Raw genomic sequence first — 18,622 nt, forward strand, 5'->3', positions numbered from 1 at the left:
AGCCACTGCATTGTTCATTCATTCATTTTATTTGCCAAGAGATCAATTACATCAATGTGCATTGATAAAAGGCACGTCAAGAAAATTGCACATGTCCAATAATTACATAATATAAAGAAACCTTAATTATATATACAATGAGATAATACACTCATTCGACTCCCAAGTACTCATTTACAGAATAAAATAGGATTTTAAGTAAAAAAAATCCCTTACTTTTCTTCTAAAAACACCGATAGTTTGAATTTCCTTCAATCCAGAGGGCAATCTGTTGAGAGGCATAAGTTCCGTAAAATTGGCACTTTATATCTGAAAATAGAATAAATGAAGCTCTTTTAAAGTGACTTTGGTTATCTTCAGGCTGATACTATCTATCAGGCTGATAATTTACGCTGTGGAAGATGTTGTACGTATTAAGTGTGGAATGGTATGCTACTTTAATGCATACTGATACATTGGTATTGCAAAGTTAATAGAATAATGTTTACCCAAAGTAAATGAACTATACACCATGGGCTCACATGGTCTGAGTTTGGTATGACATATGTGATTGGGGCCTCTTGATTTTCACGAATAAAAATGCTCATGGGTTCATATTTTTTGTATTTTCTACATAAAAATTTTAGTTTTCTTGGAATTATTTATGGTTTTTGCCGTTGATTTGGATGGTGTTCAAATCTCATTTCAGCAGCAAAAACTGCAAGCAGTAATGAGTGAGCCAAAATTCACATTTGCATAAATTCTAGGAGTCTTATTTACACTACCCGATTCTAAGCATTAAGAATAACTTTCCTTATCACTGTATTGGTTGTCACTTAAACTTAGAAATATTACAATGCATTTTTTTTTACAATAGATTGGGTTTGCTGAATATGCACACAACTTTGTGGAGTCCAGGGTAGATGGAGACTTGCTGCTTCAGTTGGCTGAGGAAAATCTTCGAGATGACATTGGCATCACTAATGGTATCAGGAGGCGCAGGTATTGTGCCATTTTGTGTTTCCAAATACGTGTTTGATTTTCTGTCTTATGTTACCTAATTAATTTAACTTCACTTTTCACAAATATTATAAACCAATGCTTGCAGCCTTTGAACCATAGCTTTTAAAATTTGCAGAAGAATTTGCAACAATAATGAAAAAGATAATATGCATAATACTCTTTTGATTGACCTCACATTTAAATTACTCTAGTATTGAAGATTTTTTGCTATAAATTTAATCTTGAAATACAATGAATTGTTCACGTAATCATTCTGGAAACATTTTCATGGATAGCCTGATTAATCATATTTTTTCATACTTACATAAGTATGCATTGCTATCCTAACACAGGGACGCCGACTTGCAAAAAATATTGGGGGGGCCCAAACCGGGGACTTGCCCCGGGAAATTTTCTAAGTAGTGAGTTTTAAGTTTTTTAAGCATTTTAGAAGAGTCATATGATCAACAATAGAACCCTGATCACTCGAATTTTGATATTTGGACATTCTGGGGAAAATCGACAAGCCTGACACATTTTTTTTCACACCCATAACGGATTTTTGAGGGGGCTCGGGCCCCCTCAAGCCCCATGGAGTCGGCACCTGTGTCCTAACACCTTGAGCCATTAGAAAATATGCTGATGAATGTTATTCCGAAAAAATTTGCAACCCATAAAATGTTGTTACATGCATGTTTTTACTTTACAGATTTACCAGAGAGCTACAGAATTTGAAGAAAATGGCCGACTACAGTAGCCGAGATACTGGAAATTTAAATGCATTTCTACTGGGAATTGGCCCAGAATTCACAATTTACACATACTCAATGCTCAATGCTGGTGTGGACAAGGAATCAATTAGGTAGGTAATCATTGGCAGTAAAACACTCTCCTGTTCAATCCCAAGCATGATCTGAGTATTTCGTATTAGCTATTTAAATTTCTATTCTAATCCAGCAGCCACAAAATTTAACTACCCCTGGAATTTTAATTACCACCCAGATTTAGAAACCATTGGCTTTTATTTTGATTTTGTGTTAAATAACCAATGTTTAATTACCCATGAAATGCTATTACAGGGGTATAATATGGGTAATCTATGAATTATTTGAAACCCACTGAACTCCTTTGCTCCATTGAGTAGCCTGTGTACTGGTTTTCTGGGGTAGCCAACATGCAGCTTATCTTGGCTTTCATTGGCATACTTTTACTGATTCATCCATTCATTCTGTAATGGTTTTAGCATACAATCCTGAAAAATGTTTTTCTTTTCTGCCATATGAAAAGTGTCATTCATTTATGCGAATGTACGTCCTCATGAATTTAGGCAATAAGTACTGCAGATACCCAAATTCACATTCTGTTGAATGTGTTATAAACCAAAATACATCTATATTAGCCCAATTTACCAGGCAACACTGATAATATTTGAAGTTTGGTTTAGGCAAAATGCATTATGAGTAAAAATATTTAAATGGACAATTAAATGGTGTTACATACATCATAGGAAATTGATTTTAATGTCAAAATTTACGTCAACTCATTACTATTCAATGATTTAATGTAAAACGTGTTGGAAAAATATTATCTATCAATATTTTCTACATTGGTGGGTTTATAACTCAATTGTAGAACTACCAAAATTATTCATTGTCATGCTTGCATAGCCAATAATGTATTAATATCTACGTTCTTTCTCATTATAGATGTTTGTCAGAGGAGCAGTTGGTTACTGAGTGTGGCATTACAAATAGCATCCATCGGATTAGGATTCTTGACTGCATTAGGAGTGAGTATTAGAAATGATATAAAAACTTACTTCTGCCAAAAATGTATCTCATGATTATGAACACATCTGTAAAAGCTTTTGTGTAATGCTTCATCAATTCTTAGTAGATAATGAATGTATTTTGAACAACACTGGAATTTTCAAACCAAATGTTTTCAACAGGTATGGAGTGTACATTGGGAAATTCCTCAGAGGAGGATTTAGACAAATCTCTGGACGTATTTGTCAGCTACCGTAGATCAAATGGATCTCAGCTGGCCAGGTGGGTAAACATACATTATTTGGTCTCTAAAATCCCATCTTTGATGTCAACAGTATTTCATTAACTATTCACAAAAATAAATAGCACTTCATTCTTTTTTGCCATAATCTAAAACTTCTAAAAGCTCATGTTACTGACTTTTTAATGCGTAGTTGCTTCCTATGTCTCTGCTTAGTATTTGTACCACAGAAAAATATTTCTATATGTCTATATTATGTGCTTCTACCTATTTGATGAAATAGGAGGCATTGAACTGCACAGCTGAGTGAGAAGTTTACATTTGCAAAGAATTATATTAATATTTTTTGTCATGTTTCTCTTTGTCTCTGGGTTAATTAAAAACATTATTTTCTATCTTTAAATGAGTGAATGATGTACTGCAAAGGTAGAGCACAAACATCTCTTGCTCTCAATGGGAGTTCTTTTGAATAACAGCAATAGAATGTGCACTTACATCATATATGAATTTATGCTGATTTATCCTCATTGAAAACTTCCTATCAGTCTGATTGAAAATTGTTATACATCCTATAGGAATTCTATTGATCTTATTGGTCATACATTATATGTCTGAATATGCTCCCCTCTTTTTTTTCCAAAAATGCCCATGGTAAAATTAAAGGGGGGGGGACATAATTCAAACGAATTTTTTTAACTTTTCCTGAAACTGAAGCCTCAAAATTAGGGGGGGGAGACTTTATTCAGAGGGGGACTATATTCGGAGAAATACGGTAGTTCCAGGAGGTGTTGAATCGGATTCTTCTGAGATGATCTGGTTTTAATCTTAAGATTCCTATGACCAATGTAAGATATCTAGATCCTTATTATGTCATGTGTACTGAAGAGGTCACTTTAGTTTCCTTTAAAGGTACTTTGGTTATAAATAGGGGTGTTAAATTTACACTATTGCTGTACCCCCATTTACGTAGTTATTAATTTCATAGGCCTCTATGGGATTCAAATTAAATTTTCATGGGATGCCTATAGGTATTATGTATAAATGTTTCCCTTAGGCCTTGTTACCAAAATGCAGTAAATCTTTGATATGAAATTTCCAATGAGGATATATGGACTAATGTGGTACAATGATATGGCTAATAATTAAAGTACATGTCAAGGCTGATATTCTGGATGCAGCAACTTATTTGTCAGCTATCCTCTTTATCTAAATCACTGATGTTATATTATATAGTCTAATAAATATTCATTAAAGCATGTCACCTATTCCTACTGCCTTTAGAATAGTGGAATCACTTATATAGGAATCATTTTTAACCTCAGTAGATCATAAAAGCAAGTCTTTGAAAATGTAAAAATTGTGAATTTGGCTGCAAAAATCAATACTAGCAACTATCCTTGTACATACTCGTATGATAGTGGCAATATCGGAAAAGAGGAACAGAAATGGAAGGAACTTCAATATTGAAGGAAAGGTTTTTCAGCTATTTCAATTGTTATCTTTCTACTGCCGTGGAATCAGTTGTTGATTTCATTGATCTAAAGCATTTGTGATCATTTTATAATTTATTAAAGTGCCCCATTCTTCAATGGTATTCATATACTCTGAAAATTCAATTTCAACTTTTGAGATACTGAAAAACCTTATTTCATTTTGAGATAGGTAGGTCTCATGAATTTTTTATGATTTTCTCTGCATATGTGATATCTACACAATGCATGTCAATAAGCCTGGTGGTATGTTAGTTTTTTGTTTAATAACTACTATGCACTTATGCTTCATTGTCCATACACAACTCTTATGAGACTAGCCTCCTTTTTAGTATGTGTCTTATTCGTAATACATGCCCCTACTCCAAGTCCCTGTCCTTCACAGAAAAAGTAAGTAAATTTTAACAAGTTTGTGCTGAATCATGCACGCTGGCATTCATTTGAGCTATGAACCATGAGATATTTGCAAACTAATAAAATCATTTGTGTTTTACTTTTGACTTGTACCTAAGGTTTTATAATCGTTTAAATTTATTGTTCCATTGTGTTGGTTGTAAGGAGAATATTCCTGATATTTCTGTTCTAAATTGCACTGATAGTGATTTCATAAATTAATTTTATTTATGTTATCTACATACCAAGTCCACAGTATATCAGGGGGTTTAAACTAGGGCTGTGCGAGACTCTCTACCACCCGAGAGTCTCGACGGTCGGGACGAGAATTTCATTTCTCGGCATTGTCAGGACGAGACTCTCGGCGCAGCGAGAGTCTCGCCTATATCGAGAGTCTTGGCGAGAGTCGAGAAGTCTCGCCCCTTCAAGATTTCTCGACACCCGTCGAGACTCCCGGCTCCTCGAAAACAATAGAACTATTTCCATTTTAGATATAGAAATTAAATTAACAAAAAGATTATTTTAAGACATGTTATATATTTCCAAAAGCAAAAATAGTTGTAATATATAAGATCGGCATTGATAACTAAAGCACATTTTATTATTTAATTAACCAAAATTACAGGTAACTATGAACCTTAGTTACCATAAATAAACATTGCAAAAAGAATTATATAAAATTCTATGGAATTAGACTGTGATCTCTTCTTTTTTTAAATTTGAAAGTGAATGATTCTTTTTTATTACATTACTATAATAAGAAACATTGATGTAACCCTTTAACATGCCTATGTATCAAAATTATATGCTCAATTTCATTTTAAGCACTGGTTTGTAAATAAACGGAAACGCCGGCAATATTTAAATTTCAATTTAAAGACCTACACTCCAAGATTCAAATTTTATATTAAATATTGAGGTCAGGAAAAGGAATTTTTTTTTCCAAATCCCTCGTTGGAACTCTACTAGCATCGTGCACACTCTTTAAAAAATTGGATGCAGAGGGTAAATCATTAAATAAAATATTTTTATAATGTGAATAAATCCATAAAAGTCGTAAGGTATACCCTATTATCGACTGATTGCGGTATTCATCGGAAATTCTCGCCTTGCCCGGGAGCCTCAACTGGTGTCGAGAAATCTCGAAGGGGCGAGATTTCTCAACTCTCGTCAAGACTCTCGACCCAGGCGAGACTCTCACCGCACCGAGAGTCTCGTCCTGACAATGCTGAGAAATGAGACCTCCGAGACGAGACTCTCGCACAGCACTAGTTTAAACCCACCCAAAATTTTTTGAAGATAGTGTCTTTGGTGAACACCCTCCAAATCAACCTCTTCGAAAAAATTCTAACCACAGCATTGACTCCTACCAATTAAAATTACTAATTTCTAAGGGACTGGAAGCCACATTTCATGCTGATTGTGTTAAATATATTCATGTCAAATTAGTCTCTATTTTTCTTCTTTAAAAAAATATATATGAGGCCAGCGTTTTAGAAATTAATTTTTCCATTTTCAAGGCTTGAATGAAAATGTAATAAAATTTAGTGGTGACCAGTGTACGAGGTGATTATCATATTTCACAATAATTTAGAGTGTATACATAGGCAGATCTAGGGAGGGAGGGGGGACACGTGCCCCCTCCAGACCCTTGAAAATATGCAAGATTTTTAATACGGCCCCATTATCATTGCATTCATTTTGTATTACGAGGTATCCTTGTGCCCTCCCCCCCCCAGAACAAAATCCTGGATACGGTCTTGCTTGTGCCCCCCCCCCCTGAGAGAGAGAAAGAAATCCTGGATCCGCCCCTAGTGTATAAATAATTAAACAAAAAGCAATTTTATCCATAAATTACTTTTTAATAAAATACCTATAATTATTAATTTCTGATAATGGTTGGAGTGAAAATGTTTGATTTGTGTATGATATTTCCCAAAATTAATGATTTAGGTGCTAAAATTTAAGTAAATTATTCTTTAGTACAGCCATTCAGGTGATTTTGTTGCATAAAATTTTATTCTAAAACACATTGCCAAAGCTCTTCTAAAATGCTTCGATTAAATTATTAGATATTACTAGTGTCCACTTAATTTTTTCTCAAGAACAGACTAATTAGATGATTATCAATAGGAAATTCACAAGGCGACCAAATGAGCATTGGGAGTGATCTGGTAATACCTATTGAATCTCATGATACTGGTAAAATAAGAGATGAAAGGGTTGTGTGAGGTAGAAAGATACCTTAAATTACTTCAAACCAGCTTTACATGAAATCCATTTGCTTTAATCAGGAAAAGGAGAAAAAATTATAATTAAAGATGAATTTTGTTTAAAAAGAAGCTTTTATGGGAGAATGTAATGTGATGATTGAATCATTTCTTCTCTATACAGCCTCTTAAAGGTCCATCTTCAGCTACGTGGCTTCTCCGTTTTTATTGATGTGGAAAGACTAGAAGCAGGGAAGTTCGACAACAATTTACTACAAAGTATTCGCCAAGCCAAGAATTTTCTCCTTGTTCTCACTCCAAAAGCTTTGGAGAGGTGTATTGGCGACACAGAATGCAAGGACTGGGTTCATAGGGTGAGTTTTAAGTATCTGTTACTCGTGCAAACTGTTACATGAGCCTGTTTTGTATGAGACTATGTGAGGAAACATCATGAAGTCCCCATTTATAATTTTAATGACTTAGAAATGGCTTGCAAAGGCTAAAAGTTGTCATCTTTGATTCATTCAGTTGCAAAATAAATCATAGGACAAATTTTGAAATGAAAAATTATAGATGGGGACTTCATGACTTTTCGTTTAGTGGCAAAATGAATTCTATGACATTTTGCTATTTGATTTACCAAAAATAACAATTTTTAGCCTTGCAAGCCATTTTTGAGCCATCATCCTCTTCCTGGAAGTCAATTTGGAATAGAATTTTCATTCCTGATTTACTAGCTGATAGTTTTGAGCTAATCCAAATATTCAAATATATTTGATTTTTATCTTAAAAAACTTATCACTTAATTGAAGAGTGTATGAACTATCATGGGAGGCCTATCCATATAGGTGTGCAATGGATACATATTATTTTTCTCAAATTTTCCTTTTTCATGGAGAACTTGCGTTGATTTTAGAGCCTCCATTGGTCTAAACAATGTTTTAGTCCAATTACTCGATAATTACTTTCTGGAGTGCATAATTTTGATATTAATATGAAAATTTAGATTGCTCTCAGTGCTATTTAACATGTTGAATGTTTTTTTTTTGTTTTATAGTTTCTATAATTCAATCTGTTGATGGGGCTTCAAATCCCACTGTCACAAAATCTGACCTTTGGAATACATATATGCTTTCTTTTTCTTATAATAGGAAATAGTAGCAGCTCTTCAGTCTCAATGTAATATCATCCCCATAATTGACAACTTTCAGTGGCCTGAACCAGAGGAACTGCCGGAGGATATGAGGGCAGTTTGTCATTTTAATGGAGTCAGGTAAAATGACTGTAAATTAATATTATTTGTCATATTTTAAAATTATCTTGGCTCTAATCGGTAATGGAAAATGCAGTAAGAGTTTTATCATAAATTGGCTATGTGCAAGCAGTACCCTACTCATGACGAAATTTCATATAGCCCACTTAAGCACTTCATATATATGTATTAAATATTTAACAAATTTTGATTAGTGCTTACGGTCATATAGTTTTTTTGTTCAATAATAGGACATCAATCAATCATTTGTTTATGAATGAACCCCATGAAAATATGTATTCATATTTATGTCCAATGCTGTCAACTAACTTGAATGTTTGCTTTATGGGCAAGAAAAGGCGGCTAATTCCATTGTTCCAATTACACCCATGTCTCGTATAGCGCAAGGGATGCGTTCCTTGGGGTCTTTGCGCTATACGAATTTGCGTTATACGAGAGCGTTTTAACATTGGGAAGATAGGGATGCGTTCCTGGTAGCATAGGTCTTGGGTATTGAATTTCCTCTAAAACATATGTATTCCCATAAATAGCCTCAGAAAACATTATTTATATAAATGTTTATAGTTTAAAACATCTTTAAAGATAGTATGCACGCATTTGAAGACTTTTATTCACGTTAAAAAAAATTCTTACGAGCTTTTGAAATTCCCTCCTGTCGTGCGGGTGGGCTAACATCTGCTATATCAGGGGTTCGTAATGCATTGCCGGCAGTTGACGATTTTTCAAACCAGTCTAAAAACAACTATTGTGTCACCCAGGCCCTTTTGTCGCTCATCGAAATGACAGGCAAATGCTACTTTGAATGCCATTTCATAGCTAGCGGAGTTTATGAATGATAAATCATTTTAATTTGAAGTCCTCCGAGTCATTAGCAGCTACGTGAAACAGTCTTTAAATGCCTTGAAACCTGACCCAGGTTTTCCTTCCCTGAAAATGAATGAACGAGAATGCATTCTTTTCCAAAAGAATATCGTCTCGTCAACACTAGATCTAGTTGAGGGGGAAAGGAGCCACTTTCAATCACAGCTTGGAGTTCATCAGAAAATGTTGTGGTGACTGCGCTATCAACACTTGCAGATTCACCTGATATCGCCGCACTGAAAATACCTGCTTGCCGATTAAATTCTGGAACCAACCGGAGCTTTCACTAAATGTCTCGGAGCGATTACCACTCTCGTCTTTTTGTACTGATTCACTATGAACTTTCCGTAGTGTAGACCGCTTGGTTGAAGTTGGTGCGGCTGAGGTCACTGATGTTTTAACTTCGTCTTTATTCAGAATAAGGCATCGTGCATTTAAACTTCCGCGCAATATCGCTTTGACGTTCTCCATTTTCAAAGCAATTGACCTATATCAATTTCTCTTCTAGGCTTATGGTTTTTCTTAATAAATTCTTGATTTTTCAACCCGCATTCCTATTTTTTGCCATTTTCTCTTGGTTTTTACTCTGCATGGCTCTATCGAAATCACCTTCTACTGCTGAACTGTATTCTTGAGACGCAGAGGGCCTACGACTGCGGGGAGGGAACGAAGCTATTGTGTTTGAGACTCTATAGCGGACCCTTTTATGTGTTGATGCTATTCATACGCAGCTCGGCCACCGCTCCATTTCTCCCCCGTGAATACCGATGACCTTGAAGGCTGTAGCGTGGACCCTCTACCTGGAAGTCAATCGCCCCGATAACCTATGACGGCAAAAATTACTTCTCAACCAGTATTGCTTAAAAAAACTCATTTCCACTAGCCCCACGTTTAATTTATGATCTAAATTAACTCATTCTGTTAAGGAGACGAGATAAATTACTTCGGTAGGCCGACTATCTGGACCCAATGACGAGTAATGCTTTTGGCCATTGCACAGTAATAGATTTCGATTAATACATAAACAAATTAGAAGATTTGAAGCAAGCAATACTATTAATATGCGTAAAATGATAGCAATTTCGTGTGTACTTAGCGCAAGTTCACGTTTTATCACGAAAGCGTTTAAGATTTTTGATTAGGCTACACTGCGTTGCAATGTTTCCCCGAGGAACGAATTTGCGCTATATCGAAATTGCGCTATACGAGACATGGGTGTAGATGGATTAGTGTCCAACTCAGAAAAATAGATGTGTTGGTGTTGGTATTGGTACATATTTGGAGGTGACTGCTGGCTTAGGTTATTTGCCCTGTAAAGGAAGGTTAAGCAAGAAGAGTAGAAAGAAACATGGCATCAGCATTTGAAGGAAAAGTCCCATCTGATTGGTAAAGTGCCTCAATAAATGTGCTCTCCACCCTGAACTTGAGGAGGGACACTCAGTCAATGATATTGATGAATTGATTGGGGAGTATATAAAGCTGTGTGGAATGCTCAAAATTTGTTTCCTTTTCCATACTTTAGGAAGATTTTTCGGCGAAAAATTGTATCATGTGAAACAATCGGCATGCCATTAGCCTCAGCATCTCAACTTCCCTTTATATCTTCTAGTGATGGGTAGATTCCAAAATTTTAACGATTTTAAGAATTTGTTTTGTTATTACGATTACGTGGTGTGAAAATTCAAATGACTGTTGGGTACATGGTCGTATATAAATTTGTGGTTTGAAGTGCTACGGGAATGGGAATTGATTTTTCACCTTGGCAAGTAATCATTTTCAATGCCGGTTCTTGGCCGAGAATAGAGGAATCTTACCGATTCATCACTAATATCTACCTTCCCGCCTCTTATGTTCCTGTTTCTCCCTAAAGGTGGATCCATGACTACCAAGATGCCTGTGTGGACAAATTGGAGAGGTTCATGAGGGGTGAGCCACTGACGAGGTCAGACATGGTGGGTGGCCCACTCGGGAGGGGTGGGGGTGGAGCTGGCAGCGTGACGGGAGGCGTGGGTCCCAAGGGTGACGCCACACCGGGAACACCGTCTTCAACCACCCTGGGGCGACAACCACCCTCGTACCAGAGGATGCACAGCAACGAAAGCGGGAAGGGCAGTGACAAGGACATCAACGGGAACTCCAACAGTTCCGGCATCATCTCCTCATCCATCGGAGGCGGTGGAGGGGGCGGCGGTGGCCGCGACTGACTAGACGGCACAGCCTCGGCCATGCATGGACGGTGAGTGACACTGGAGAGTTTGTATTTACAGTCAACTCTCGATTATCTATATGGCATGGTATTCAGAGGAGGCGACCAACAGTCAGTCATTTGCACCATTTATTTATTTATTCTCACGGAGACACCATTTTTACACATATAAAGCTTTGAGAAAATAGCTGACTTAAATAAGAAAAAAGTTGTGTGCAAAAATGCACAGCAACAAGAAAACTGTACTTAAAAAAAATGACAAATAAATAATAATAGCAAAGAACAGTTGAAGAAGGAACATCAAAAGGATCATGAAATATAACAAACAATAAGTTATGAATTAGAAGTTGATAACAGCAGTGGCGCAGCGAGGGGGGGTTTTGAGGGATAAACCCCCCCCCACAGAGCTCAGAGAAATTTTTAAGTTTAGGTTATCCATTATACTTATTTGGATCAGTATTACTTATAGAATAGTGTTAGGATTAATCAAATATCCCACAGAAAGCCGTAAAACTGACCATTTTGAACCATTATTCTTAAAAAAATTTGTGGAGGTGGACCCCCGCAACTCCTGCTTACCTTGGTGGGTATGCAATACCCCCACACCCGTAAGTATTTTTTGTGCCTAAAACCCTCCTAGCCTTAATTCTTAGCTTTGCCCCTGGATAACAGTAATAAAAAAGGGAGGGGCGGAAAGGAACTTGGCATTGGAATTAGCCTGCTCTTAATGAAAGGTGCCAAGGGGACCATGGCATAACAGACAGATGGAATGCTGTACTTGAAGTGCACAGGTCAAAGCACTCAAGGAGGGATTGGGCAATTTCTAAAATATCTCTGCCACAGCTGGGATTTGAACCTGGACCCTCCGGGTGGGAAGCCAACTCTCTTGCCAAACCAATCCCCTCAATTATCCATGCGAATGAATGTAAGGCAAGGCTCTTCTAATAAAAAAACACAAATAATCAAGAATATATTGAGAATTTATATTGAGAATATAGAATGAACGTGACTAGAAAGTGGACATTTTACTCTGTGGTGTGGAAACTATTAAGGATCACTGAATAATGTATACTTAGAATTCACTGGCACATGTTACAATTGTAACCATTAACTTCTTGTGATTTGATGTATTTGATTGTCAAAATAAAGCAAATTGATTCAGAATAATGTTTAGTGCAGCAAGTGTTCTTAAATGGAAGGCATTTCAACTTTGATTTTCATGCTCAGAAAAAAATTGACTAGATATAATAAATTAAAATAAAGCCAATGTGTTAAGAGAATGTTTAAAATTTATTCACCTCTATACTTGCTCCAGGTTGAGGAACTCTTCCCCTCGAGGTCAAAGCCCTTCCCGGCCGTGGGATCGCTACATGAGTACAAATTCCAGCACATCGACACTGATTCCATCGGGGAGGCCACCGACCAGCCCTAGGAGACCCAGGGCCTCCCTCCCATCCACCGTCAACTTGGGCATGCGCGGACATCGGCCACAGCCCCAACTCCCTCTCACACTCCTCTCAGGAACCACACCTAGGCGCAGGGCGCACGCCTCGTCAAACACCCCCGGCACGACATCCCAGCCAGCCATCGCCCAGTGCCTTGCCAGAAGATCTCGCAGCCTCGACGGTCTCCTCCTGGATATGCCATCATCTGGGGACGACCTGGGGACCAGCCGGGATGAGCTGGGAAGTCGAGATGAGCTGGGAAGTCAGGATGAGCTTGGTAGTCGTGACGTGGTGGGTAGTCGGGACGAGGGCCGGGAAAGGCTCGGTGGCGGTGAAGGTGAGAGTGAAGTGGTGGGTGAGGGGAGGGTGGAGGAGGGACTCATAGTGGAGGAGGCACCCGTCAAATGCAAGGCTGTTCCCAAGGTGGAAACATCGCCTGAGCCGAAGGCTGTGGATAAACTCGTGGTGGGTGAGTGTGAACGATATCTCAGTGAGAATGGGGAGAGGTGGAGGGGGAAGGGAGATTCCAACTCTCTCTCGAGTGGCATGCAGAAGTCTGCCAGTTGTGAGGCCAGTGTAAATATGAAAGGCTTAGAGGCAGATGATGCCGGTAGGGGTGGAAATGGTACTCACGGCCGCAAGTTGTCAAGGAAGTGGAAAGGGGATAGGACTTCGGTGGCCTCGAATGAGGACCCTAAGACTCAGTGGGAGGGGCAGAAGGGTGCAGGAGAATCTACGACCGGATCGGTCATGTCCTTGCCCCTCTCAGCAGCTGAACCAAAGCGAAAGAAGAACTTTATGGATCGTTGTGTAAACAAAGTGAGATCTCTAATAAAAAAGTGATTGATGCTGAAGGAAGTGAAATTTTACCACTTTATTATGGACTCTTAAGACCGAGCAAGCCAAACATTTTATGGTTTTCATCAGAAGACTATCTCCAAGAGATGTGAGTGTAAATATGAAATCACATTCTTAAGTCAAAGCAGATATGACTCTAGGGTGGCCAGTGTAGCTGAAGAAACTTATCAGCAGAATGTAAATATCTATTATGAGTGAGACACATTGTTTGACAATGCCCTCGGACATCTTCAAAACACTGTTAGTGTTGACATGTAAATACAGCAGCTGTATGATTTTTTTACTTGAATGTAAGAAGAATATGCTAGTATACTCAGTTATACTGCTATTTTTCAGAAGGCATTCAATGTCCAGCTATGCTGCAGATGTATTATGGCTGTTTTTTAACCTTTGCTGATGAGCAAAGGTGAAGTATTTGAGCTAGTTTTATACTTACCTAATTTTAATTCTGATAGATCTCTAATTAGTTGTAGTGACTGTCATCGACTTAACAAAATGTCCTTGTGGTAATTTAATTTCTTAACACTATATTTATTATAAAGGCTTTACTTTTACCCAGTAATACATATTGTATAAAGTATATTCTAATTTATGACTAAATTTCCTTTTGCTTTTGATGAGTAAAGCTCTAGGATTACAAATAGAGTGTAATTACTCAATTCCTCAATATCTTGCCTGTTCATAAGACTTGTATTTAAAATAGTTCATATACCCATTTTAACATCAGTAACACAAAATGGGTGCTGCCCATTGAATTTCTATCATGGTTTGTAAATATTTTTTTAACTCAAACAAAGCACACATTTGCTGATAGTCTTGGTAGGAGATGATGAAATTTCTTTTGTAATTATTATTGGTAAATATGTGTATATTACTCAATAAGTATTAAGAAAGTAGAAGTGATATCTGCTAACCCTTGGAAATAATTTGTGCCTTAAACCATTTTAACCATTAAAAATTTTAAAATACTATTAGAAAATTGAAATGTAATGAATGGCAAATAAATAATTTCAGATGAAATTTTATCTTTTAATCTTCAGGAGTTTTTGCCAAGGTTTTTCACTTACTCATGAAAGCAGGCTGTTATGTTTAAGTATGTGAAGACCGCAATGATGTCCATAAATGAAATAAATGTCTACATATGCATCGTGAATCACACTTTTTTAAATACTTTTTACTGCGTACATTTTTTTATATAGTTAGGTTTCTAAAAGGTGAAACTACAGTTTATTAATATATTAGGGCTTTAGAACACTAATATGTTATAGGGAGTTATGGCAGTGGTAATAAGATTCACACAGCGTTAGTTCAACAAAGTATATTCGGATATAAACGGATACAACTCAATGGTACATTAGGCGCGAACACAGAGAGAGAGACCACTAGCGTGCACCGGAAGTGTGCGCACACACAATCGACAATCATCCAATACAATCGATAGTATCGAACAATCGATACAGGATCACAGCAGACAGACATAAAGAAACTATTGAGCACACCCTTCAACACTCCCCTTTGCTCATAGTTGCAGCCCCAATTCTTTAGTGAACTTCTGAGTCTTTATACGGTTTAATCCCTTGGTTAAAACATCAGCTACATTTTCAGAGCTTGGGATGTGCACATAAACTATTAAACCCTTGGATACACAGTCTTTGACATAAAAGTAACGCACTTGGACATGCTTTGAACTTTCGGCAACAACCTCGTCTTTGGACCATGAAATGGCTCCCATGTTATCACAAAAAATCTTACATGGTCGAGGACAGTAAAAGGATTGCCCTAATTCCTTCAACATAATAGACATTCAATAGGATCTTCAGTAAGTCCATGTGTCCAACGTACTATGAGATGCAGGTGATAGTGTTAGAGGGAAAATGAACTGGTCTAAGAACATCATCCTGCAAGTTTTTCGCCATATTCCATACCTAGGGACCTGACATTTTCATGGTTTTCAAATGCCCATAACCGGTCTTATTTTTTGGGAATTTCGGTGTTTTCAAACCTAAATTTTGCTGTTTTTATTTATAGTTACATGCAGCATAATTTGCTTGTAAAAAGTAAATTCAAGCAGTAATAGAGTGCTGTGGAATGCAATTATTATAAAATAATTCACTGGTTATTCAATCAAATTGAATAACCAATGCAATCCAGCATTGCAAAATCATCTGTCCTAAAGAGCCTTTAAGCAAACAATTTTTCTTATGCTATCTCACAGATTTATTTTTATTATATTGTACAAGTTATTATATTATTATTATTTTGTACGTTGGCTATTTGCCAGGTGGTAACAGTTTATACAAAAAAAAACAAAAATATTGTAAATGAAAAATACATCACCAAAATGAAACTAGATGGTGAATATTTAAAATGCAATGATATTAATAATAAAACGTTATTGTACTTTTCCACACGATTTAATTAATACGACTGGTTTCGTCGCAGAGGAAACAATCGAGTTTATTGCAATGATATTAATTTTCCAATATAAATCTTTTACACCTCTTCATGAAAATCCTTACGTCGTTAGGGTAGGGCTTCAACTGCAGTTCTGCAGGGAGTCTGTTCTATTCCGTAATCGACCTGTTGAGGCACGAGAATTTCTTTACGTTAGTCCTTTGTGGCCGGCATTTCATCTTGTATTGGTGATCATTCCTACCAATATAGCTGGGGTTTTCAATCTTCTTCCGTAGTTCCCCCCATGCCTTTCCCCCCTTAAGTGTGTGGAAGAGTGCGCAAAGCCTATTTATATTTCTTCTCCGTCCTAGTGTGTCCCATCCCAGTACTTTCAGCATTTTACTGACACTTTTGGTCTTTTTATGTTTCCCCATTACATACCTTGCTGCCTTTCTTTGCACCTTCTCGATGGATTCTGTTTGTCCCTTTTCATACAGGTCCCACGCTAGTGACGTGTACTCTAAAATCGGTTGGATTAGTGTCTTATACGCCTTTTCCTTTGTAGTACGATCGCTTTCCTTTAGATTCTTCATCACCCAATGTAACATTTTAAATGCCTTTTTTGTTAATTGTTCAACATTTGCCTCCCACCCTAAATCTTTCATTAAATACACCCCTAAGTATTTACATTGGTCGATTTTTGGAATAACCATCCCTGAATATAAATATTCTCTCCTAGTTCCATTTAGTTTCCTGCTAAAAGTTATAAATTTGCACTTTTTTACATCTATATCCATACCATTTTTTGACACCCAAACTGTCATTTTATTTACATAATTCTGAAGCACTTCTCGATCGCTCTCCCTTTGTATTTTCCTGTAAATAATGCAGTCATCGGTGAAAAGCCTAATATGGGAGTTAATGCTATCCAGGAGGTCATTTATACAAATTAAGAATAAAAGCGGTCCAAGGGCGCTACCTTGTGGGACACCCAACATTACTTGTGCTTCGTCGGAGCACATTTCACCCACTTTAGCCTTTTGCATTCGACCCTTCAGGAAATTTTCAACCCAAAAATACGTACGTCCCAAATATACGTACGTATGTAAAAAATACGTAGTCTACTGTCTGTTTGAGGTGGTGATTTTCTCATTTTTTCTAAAAGCCGATCGTGCTCAACTTTGTTGAATGCTTTTGACAGGTAGACAATTATTGCATCCACTTCTATCCCTTCATCCATGGAGTCTGCAATTTCTTGGCAAAAACCCAGTAGTTGCGTTTTACAGGAGTGCCCTTTTCTATACCCATGTTGAAAATTGAACAACCAGTAGGTGCTCTCCCATAGTTCCCAAAGATAATCATCAATTATCTTTTCTATTAATTTGCACACTGTTGACATCAAACTAACCGGTCCGTAGTTTTCAACCAATCCCTTATCTCCTCCTTTAAAGATGGGTGTTACGTATGCTTTTTTCCAATCCTTGGGTAGGACTTTGTTATTTATCGTAGCATTGAATAAATGTTTCACATATTTTGAAATTTCACTGCCTCCCATTTTGAGTAAATCTATTGATATGCCATCTGGCCCAGCTGATTTATTCTTCCTCGTATTAATAATTTTTTTTTAGATCTCAGAATTCGAAGTTTTAATGCATTTTACATTTCCTTTACATACCACGTCTGTTTCTCTCTGAAAGTTTTGGTAGCTGAGTTCCAAGCCCAAAGTATCTACTTGATTTGCAGCATCTGTGAAAACACTTGCATACCATTTGTTCAGAGCGTTTGCCTTCTCCTTGTCGTTAGTGAAGCTTTAGCCACTTCAGTAATTATTCAATTTTCTGAGGATTAATAGTATTAATAGTAAAAATAGGATTAATAGTAAAAAAAACAAAGGTAATGAGTTGAAGATGGAATGCACTTGTTCGAGATGAGTATGTATGGATGGAGAATGTGAGACAATCCAAAAGCCAGATGAATAAGAATGCACTTGACATGGTGGTTGAAGAGAGGAAACTTTCCGATGAGGTTAGCAGGAGGCATAGGCATGGGTTGAAACAGGTAGTGAGAGCCATGAAGGATGTTGGATGAGCAGAATTACATCAAAAAAACTCTGTATTTTATGAGGCAGAATGGACGTATGTAATAACAACATGATGTATTAAACATTTTACTTAGTAGACGCATATTATACATTATGCCCTGGTTTCAAAATAAACACTGGCCAGAGCTGATGAATTATCCTGGCTTATATTATGATACCTGTCCGTCAAAACACAATTAAACTTAGAGAATTGTTGTGTCTAATAACAAGTCGGGATCACGGAACAAACTCCCTTTATTCGGCACACGCCGCACACAGGATTTCAGTGGTATAGTTAGATACATGAGCACGCGCCAACCAAGCCAGTTCCATAGCTGCTCGCCGCACACCACCGAGTTGCCTTTTGATCCCTCGAATCCCTGCTGCCGTTGCCGCATATTGATACCTTGCCATTCGATAC

The 18,622-nt window shown here is 37.1% G+C and overlaps 1 protein-coding gene across 3 annotated transcripts in view; it reads left to right on the forward strand.

Annotated features, from left to right (window-relative positions):
* LOC124158574 (NAD(+) hydrolase sarm1) overlaps positions 1–12,827 on the forward strand; it is a 352,120-nt gene extending 339,293 nt beyond the window's left edge. For all 3 annotated transcript variants that reach the window (XM_046533731.1, XM_046533733.1, XM_046533732.1), the window contains 8 exons: positions 857–981; positions 1,691–1,843; positions 2,688–2,770; positions 2,933–3,032; positions 7,269–7,458; positions 8,236–8,357; positions 11,089–11,454; positions 12,740–12,827. In XM_046533731.1, coding sequence (XP_046389687.1) covers positions 857–981; positions 1,691–1,843; positions 2,688–2,770; positions 2,933–3,032; positions 7,269–7,458; positions 8,236–8,357; positions 11,089–11,422 — 1,107 coding nt within the window. In that variant the 3' untranslated portion in view covers positions 11,423–11,454; positions 12,740–12,827. The remainder of the gene's footprint in view (positions 1–856; positions 982–1,690; positions 1,844–2,687; positions 2,771–2,932; positions 3,033–7,268; positions 7,459–8,235; positions 8,358–11,088; positions 11,455–12,739) is intronic.
* The last annotated feature ends 5,795 nt before the right edge of the window (positions 12,828–18,622 follow it).

This window comes from Ischnura elegans, chromosome 5 (genome assembly GCF_921293095.1).
Source record: "Ischnura elegans chromosome 5, ioIscEleg1.1, whole genome shotgun sequence".
NCBI lineage: Eukaryota > Metazoa > Arthropoda > Insecta > Odonata > Coenagrionidae > Ischnura > Ischnura elegans.